At 54.6% G+C, this 8,220-nt stretch overlaps 1 protein-coding gene across 1 annotated transcript; it reads left to right on the top strand.

Moving 5' to 3' along the window:
• The first annotated feature begins 4,081 nt into the window (after nucleotides 1–4,081).
• Nucleotides 4,082–6,310, top strand: LOC149364077 (uncharacterized). Its single transcript, XM_089574092.1, has one exon. The coding sequence runs from the start codon at nucleotides 4,476–4,478 to the stop codon at nucleotides 5,787–5,789; it is 1,314 nt and encodes a 437-aa protein (XP_089430218.1). The 5' UTR covers nucleotides 4,082–4,475; the 3' UTR covers nucleotides 5,790–6,310.
• Nucleotides 6,311–8,220: the final 1,910 nt, after the last annotated feature.

Raw genomic sequence — 8,220 nt, 5'->3', positions numbered from 1 at the left:
CTGTCACGGATATATTCGACCACTGCCAAAGCTACGATGAGCTCCGCCGACAGCGCGTTTTCACTCGGCAGCCATCTCCACAGCCAGACACAGTTAATAGCCTCAGCATGACGACACAAGACAGCTCGCTACTTCTCCAGATCAAGCAGTTTGTCCGTGAGGAGGTTGCGCGGCAGCTTTCCCTTCTTCCTGCTGTTCCGAGTGCTTCTAACCTAACTCCGACACTTCAGCACGTGATTCGGGAGCAAGTGTCCGAGGCCTTGCCATCGGTTTCCTCTCCGCCTCCCGTCGCTGCGCCACTTACCTACGCCGAAGCCGTCAGGCGTCCCCGCCCAGACACGTTCGTTTCATACCAACGTCCTCCGCAGTTGACACCATTTCGTCCTGCCCGGCCACCACCGCCACGTTTCCGTCCATGGCGGACACCGGACAACCTGCCCATTTGTTATGCCTGCGGCAATCCTGGCCACGTGATGCGTCACTGCCGCCGTCAAGTGTTGTCCCCTGCTGCCGATACCGACCCACGAAGTTACGCCTACGCTCCTCCCCAGCCTTTTCACCGCCCTTCGCCTTCTGAAACTGCTGGTTCCTCCGATTACAGCCCCTCCATTCGCCGCCGTTCTCCATCTCCGCGTCGCCGCTCGGTTTCCCCGATGCGCCGTCGTCCCTCTTCCCCTTCGGAAAACTAGTGCCCGCAGTTCCAGAGGCAAGAACTGCGTGCTCGTCGCCAAGCTCAAGACCTCGACTTTCTCCGACCAATTTGATCACGGTTTCTGTGGAGGGCACCGATGCTTTCGCGCTTGTGGACACCGGTGCTGCTGTATCTGTACTAAGTGAGAAACTGTGCCGCCAGTTACGAAAAGTGATGACTCCGCTATATGGTTTTATGCTTCGCGCCGCTAATTCGCAACTTATCGCGCCTTTGGGGGCATGTACGGCCCGAGTTATTATTCAGGACGTTCTGTACATTGTTGAATTCATCGTCTTCCCATCACCGTCTCACGACGTCATCTTAGGCTGGGATTTTCTCTCCCAACATGCCGCTGTCATCGACTGCACTCGTTCCGAAGTCGCCCTTCTTCCCTTCGGCGACGACTCGGTGAACGCTTCTACTAACTTGTGCGCCAAGCTGACTGTGGCTGATGACGTGATGATACCGCCGTGCTCTGCTGTGCTCCTCTCTGTTCATTGCGACTCTGCATCCGACGGCCCTGTCATCTTCATCCCGTCCGACTCCTTCGCTTCTCGCCACTGTCTACCCCTGCCATTCGCCGTGCTTACCGTCTCAGCCGGCTGCAGCGCCTTGCCCCTCACGAATCCATCCCTGTGCCCCTCCACTCTCTTCGCGGTGAATGCGTGGGATGTGTCCAGCCTTTCGCTTCCGTCGTCGCCTGGGACCCTTCTGAGGATGACTCCTGCCGCCTGCAAGTGTCTGCACTTACTTCTTCCCCACCGTCTCCTGATTTCGTTCCCGAGGCCGCTTTCGCGGGCTCAATCGACGCGAATCTTTCGCCACCGGAGAAGACCCAGCTTGCGGCCCTGCTAGATAAGTTTCGGCCATCGTTTGACTTCTCCCACCACCGTTTGGGCCGCACCCCAGCTGTTACCCATCGGATCGACACGGGCGCCCATTCGCCGTTGCGCCAACGCCCATATCGCGTCTCGGCCACCGAACGCCAGGTTATCGACTCCCATGTGAATGACATGCTGCAGCGTGGCGTCATACAACAAATCGCACAGTCCTTGGGCTTCCCCCGTTGTCCTTGTCACCAAGAAAGACGGCTCTATCCGCTTTTGCGTTGACTACCGGCGCCTCAACAAAATCACCCGCAAAGACGTCTATCCGCTGCCCCGCATTGATGACGCACTTGACTGCCTGCAGGGAGCTGAATTCTTTTCATCGTTAGATTTACGTTCGGGGTATTGGCAAGTCCCGATGGCCGCCGCTGACCGCCCCAAGACAGCCTTTGTGACGCCTGACGGGCTGTATGAATTCAACGTCATGCCCTTCGGACTATGCAATGCCCCTGCCACTTTTGAGCGGATGATGGACACGATACTGCGCGGCCTGAAATGGAAAACGTGCTTATGTTACTTGGACGATATCGTTGTTTTCTCCACAGATTTCCAGACGCACCTCGTTCGCCTGGAGCACGTTTTGAGATGTCTCGCGGCAGCCGGGCTTCAACTCAATTTAAAGAAATGTCGCTTCGCCGCTCGCCAGTTGACGATTTTGGGCCACGTCGTGTCAAAACAGGGTGTCCTTCCTGACCCAGCAAAGCTTCGTGCTGTCTCTGAGTTCCCGAAGCCCTCTACGATGAAGGAACTTCGCAGTTTCATCGGTCTATGCTCTTACTTTCGACGCTTTATCCGAAATTTCGCTTCTATCATCGCACCTCTGACTTCCCTTCTTCGTGGCAGTAGCGACCTCTCAAGATGGAGTCCTGCCTGTGACGAAGCGTTCACCACTTTGCGCCGTCTACTTACCTCTCCACCCATACTGCGCCACTTTGACCCTGCTTCTCCAACTGAAATCCACACAGATGCCAGCGGCGTTGGTATCGGTGCTGTTCTTGCTCAACGTAAACCGGGGTATGCGGAGTATGTTGTTGCATACGCGAGCCGCACCCTGACGAAGCCAGAGCAAAACTACTCAGTCACAGAAAAAGAGTGCTTGGCAATCGTTTGGGCGATCGGGAAATTTCGACCTTACGTATACGGCCGGCCTTTCGCGGTCGTCACGGACCATCATTCCCTTTGTTGGCTGTCCTCCCTGAAAGACCCAAATGGCCGCCTCGCCCGGTGGGCCTTACGCCTTCAAGAGTACGATATTCGTGTGATCTATCGCTCTGGCAGGAAGCATAACGACGCCGACGCTTTGTCTCGTTCACCTGTAGCCAATGAATGTGCCTCTCCTCCCGCCATCGACTGCGCCCCCTTGTCATTGGACGATATGCCCAACGAGCAGTCCAAGGACCCTTGGATCACTTCTCTTGTACGCTATCTTTCAGACGGTTCTTTCGTATCGGTACCGCGTGCAATCCGCCGTCAGGCTACCCACTTCACTATTCATGATGGGATTTTGTACCGCCGAAATTATCTCCCTGATGGCCGCAAATGGCTACTAGTAATCCCTGGCCATTTACGCTCCGAAATATGCGCAGCCTTTCATAGCGACCCGCAAGCTGGTCACGGCGGTGCTTTCAAGACCTACAACCGGCTTCGCCTCCGCTATTACTGGCGCGGCATGTATAACTACGTACGAAAATTCGTCCGTTCCTGCCCCGATTGCCAGCGCCGCAAGCTCGGTCATCACCATTCGACCGGCCCTATGCAGCCTTTGCCTTGCCCATCCAGGCCATTTGATCGAGTTGGCATTGACCTGTATGGACCACTTCCCTACACTGCTGCAGGAAACCGCTGGGTCATCGTCGCTGTAGACCACCTGACACGGTACGCCGAAACAGCCGCCCTCCCAGCTGCTACGGCGCGGGATGTTGCAGCCTTCCTCTTGCACCATTTCATACTTCGGCACGGAGCCCCGCGTGAACTGTTGAGCGACCGTGGGCGGGTGTTTCTGTCAGACGTAGTTTCGTCTCTTCTGCAGCAATGCAACATTACTCGCCGCACCACTACTGCCTATCATCCCCAGACGAACGGCTTGACAGAACGTTTCAACCGAACATTAGGTGACATGTTGTCTATGTACGTGGCGGCAGACCATTCTAACTGGGACGTCGTCCTCCCCTTCGTCACATATGCCTACAACACCGCTACGCAGAGTACTACTGGTTTCTCACCATTCTTTCTTCTGTACGGCCGTGAACCATCCTCGCCGCTCGACACTATTCTTCCTTATCATCCTGATTCGTCGGAATCAACAACCGTATCTGAAGCCTCCAGACACGCTGAAGAGTGCCGCCAGCTCGCCCGGTCATTCACGTCCGACGACCACGGGCGCCAGAAATTCCGCTTCGACAACTCCCATGGCACAGACACTTTTCAGCCGCAATCCCTTGTTTGGCTCCGTGTGCCTTCTGCTGCACCAGGTCTCTCCAGCAAGTTGCTGCCAAACTACCATGGGCCCTACCGCGTCCTTGAGCGCACTTCTCCCGTCACTTACATCGTTGAGCCCGTGACGCCATCACCCGATCTCCGACGACGTGGTCGTGAGACCGTCCACGTTTCGCGTTTGAAGCCGCACTACGACCCTTGCGTCGTCTTGACCCCCTAAGTCGCCAGGATGGCTCTTTTTCCCCCGGGGCCAAATGTAAAGAGGAAGATGATCAGCAGACGAGCAGCGGAACCGACGCGAGGCGCGAGTCGAGAAGACGACGATCGGCAGCTGAGGCAGCAGAGCCAACGCGCGGCGCGATACGAGAGCGTGAACTGTTCTGGGACCGGACCTGTCCTTGCCCGCTCTAACCGGCCTTAACAACTGTCAATAAAGGCCGTTACAAAACCATCGAGCTGGCATGGCGGTCATCGAGCTTCCGGCCACCGAGCGTGACGGACGCAGGATCATGAGCTCCGGCGGAGCGGCGATAGCGGCACTTGCTGGCCGCGGAAACAGGTTAGCTGCCGACGCAGATCAGGAATATGAAATTGTTTTGCCTACCTTGCCTACAGGACGTGTTGTTCTTAACACGGTGTTTCTTCACGGAGACGTGAGAGCGAGGCCCTACAGGGTGGAAGATTTTCGGGACGCCCTGGCCAACGCTGGTGCGCTCCCCGACGTCGTGGCGTTGGGGGCGTATCAGATTAACCACGTGTGGGCGGTGACGATGAGCACCTCAGAAGCTGCGAAGAAACTTGCTGCCTGCAAAGAGCTACAAGTGAAAGGGCGCTGGTGCATTATTTTCGACCCTGAAGATCAGCAGGTAAAGCTGCGCCTGCATTGGATGCTGCATGGTGTGGCGGACGAAGACATCCGGACTGTTTTCGCGGCGTTCCGCAACGTGACGGAGGTGACGCGGGAGCGTTGGCGTGTCCAAGGCTTGCAGGAGAAAGGCTCGACCACCAGGACCGTGCTACTGAAGTTGAAGCCGGGAATTAAGGTGGATGATTTGCCACACCAGGTCCGAGTAGCCGGTGAGCTGGCCCTCGTTGTTGTCGCTGGGCGACCGATGCAGTGCCTGCGTTGCCACGGCACGGGTCACGTTCGCCGCGACTGCAAGGTGCCCAGGTGTTCCCTGTGCAGGCGCTACGGACACGTGGACGCGGACTGCGTCCGTACCTACGCGTCAGCTACCGGGGTCGGAAAGGCGAACGACACTGCGGAACTCATGGACATCGCCGAGGCGGAGGAAGCAGCCACTGGTACGGACGAGGCGGGCAAGTCGGCTTCCACACTTGCGACGTCAGGGACTCCCAGTGACGACACCAAAGCGGCCGACGAACCAGAGAGCCAACAGCCGACGGGAGGCTCCCTCGGCGTCTCTAACGAGACGCCAGAGAACGGAGCGTGCCCATCAGAGCCCGTAGTCGTCGAGGGAAAAGACCTGAACGAGGACCACCACGAGAATACCGGCGCCCGCACAACAAGCGTCACGCCCTCCCTTAACACCCCGGCGAAGCGTTCCCATGACCAGGCCAGCCCTGAAGGGGACAGAGTGGTAGCACCCGGCGTCGAGGAGCCCCCTGCAAAGACGACTCAAGCCCGGCGTTCGTCGTTACGGCCACGCCCAAACCATGCGGCTGACAAACGGTACTCCTCCGCAGGCAAGGTCCTACTCGAGCAGACTGATGTTCTTGCGCCGGATGATACCGGCGGCCACAGTGGCGTCTAGCGGCGCGCTAGACGTGGAAGGTAAGCACCATGCTGTTGGTTCCTTCCTCTTGCGTAAAAATGGCTCCCGCCTCCGCCTTTAGAGTCGCTACATTGAATGTGAGGGGCCTGGCGGCAAGGAAAAAACAAGGTCAGGTGTACCGACTTATTACAGAGCGCGAGATAGATGTATTGGCCGTGCAGGAGACGAAAGTGGACGGCAACGAAGGAACCGACAGCATGGTGCGACGTTTCACGACTAGATTTTATGCTGTCGTCAGTCAAGCAGTGGGAACATCGGCTGGATGCGTGCTTTTTGTAAAGAAGATGCCGGGGCTAGAGGTGCAGGCTTATTTTTCGTGTGTGTATGGCCGGTGTATTGTGCTTGATTTTTGTCTGAACGGCAATGAGTGGCGCATTGTTACTGTGTACGCGCCGAATGTGGTTGAGGAAAGGGATGCCTTTTTCCAAAGCCTCCAAGAGCGCCTTTGTACGGAGAGGCGGCTCATTGTATTAGGCGACTTCAATTGTGTTCTTAATGCGCGCGATAGGTCAAGTATCCGGGGGTTTCGAGACAGGAGCACTGAAGTGTTGATGCGAATGATCGAGAACGGAAACCTTGAGGATGTGGCTGAACTTATTGAGGGTGCGCGGACAGTGCAGTTCACTCATTTCCAGGGCTCAAGCCATGCACGGCTGGACCGCATTTACGCATCAGTCGACCTTGCCCCTGTTTGCAACCATTATGAAGTTGTGGGAGCCTCCTTCTCAGACCACTGTTTAGTTGAGTGCTGCCTGGGAAGTGTGAACCGAAGCAAGGCATTTTCGTGGGAAATGTGGAAGCTAAACAACACGCTTCTTCAAGACGAAATCTACTACAGAGCAGTAAAGGTTGAAATAGGTAAAATAAACCCGCGCAAGAACCTGAAGATTTGGCAACAGTGGGAGCTAAGCAAAGAATCTTTAAAAATCAAAGCAATAGAAAGGGCGACATGTATCCGTTATAAGGAAAAACAAGACGAAGCTGAGCTAAGGGCACTGCTTCAAACGCTGATGAAGCAGGAATGCAAAGAGCCTGGGAAATGGGTAGAAGATGTCAGGAAAACAAAACAAAAGATAGAGCTTATGGAAGAACGGCGTTATCGCGGAGCACTAGTGAGGGCAAGGGCGGAAGACACAGCTGCTGGTGAAGCGCCATCGAAACGTGCTCTTGGTCTAGAAAAAGCGCGCGCTGAAAGAAATCACATCGATAAAATAGAATGGGGGGGTATCTTATCGGCAGACACTGACCACATCAAAGAAGCCTTTAATGAATACTACCAGAGGCTTTTTTCATCGACTCCTGTAGACGCAGTAGCCTTTACGCATCAGTTTCTTGGTGCAATGCCACGGCTTGACGAAGAAAGCAAAAAGAAAATGGAACTAACAATAACTCACAGCGAGGTAGAGCACGCGATAGATCAGTTAAACCTAGGAAAATCACCAGGACCAGATGGATTCAGTGCGGCATTTTATAAAGAATTTAAGCACGAAATTGCCCCAGTGCTGTGTACAATTTTCAATGAAGCCTATAAAATAAACGTATTGCCTCCGTCTTTTGGGATCTCCCATACAGTGCTCATACCTAAAACGGATGATATAGAGAAATTACAATTGGTTACAGCGTATCGACCCATAGCACTCACTAATGTGGACTACAAAATTTTTATGAAGGTATTGGCGCGTAGACTGCAGACAGTGATATCGGATATCGTTGGACCCCACCAGACATGTGGAATCAAAGGGCGCTCAATTTTTTCCAACATTCACAAAGCGCGCAGTGTGCTTGAAAGCTGTGACGACATCAATGGGCGAGTAGCGATGCTTCAGATTGACCTTGAAAAGGGATTTGATTGTGTTTCTCATGAAATTTTGTTTACCGTTTTAGACCATGTGAACGTCGGTTCAGTTATCCGTAAGGGTGTAGCCCTGGAGTATCGAAACTGCACGACGAGACTGATTGTTAACAAGAGTTTGGGGGCCCCCATTAGCGTGCAGCGTTCGGTGCGTCAGGGCTGCCCCCTCAGCCCTCTCTTGTTTTGTATTTACATCGAAACGCTGTGCATGAAAATCATAGAAAACAATAGTATTAATGGCTTTAGGTTACAAGCAGCTGAATTTAAGCTGCTGGCCTATGCAGATGACGTTGCAGTATTTACGGTCGATCAGGGGAGCATAAGTGAAGCTGTCGGGTGTGTACGCGCGTTCAGCGAAGTCACAGGTAGCGGGGTTAACTGGTCCAAGTGCCTTGGCCTCTGGCATGCATGGTGGCCATCCCACCCGGACCATTTCGCCAACGTACCGTGGGCGACGACCCCGGGCAAGTATTTGGGCGTTCCGCTCGATGCGGAACGAGATTGTAGCATATTGGGTCCGCTTTTATTTTTAATTTATCTAAATGATATTGTGCATTG

Source organism: Amblyomma mixtum, chromosome 2, assembly GCF_055824585.1.
Source record: "Amblyomma mixtum isolate Tamu chromosome 2, ASM5582458v1, whole genome shotgun sequence".
NCBI lineage: Eukaryota > Metazoa > Arthropoda > Arachnida > Ixodida > Ixodidae > Amblyomma > Amblyomma mixtum.
This window is presented reverse-complemented; position numbering and strand designations above follow the sequence as displayed.

Bases quoted from the DNA above. Each gene is read 5' to 3' on its own strand.
- LOC149364077 (XM_089574092.1), top strand. From the start codon at position 4,476: ATGGCGGTCATCGAGCTTCCGGCCACCGAGCGTGACGGACGCAGGATC.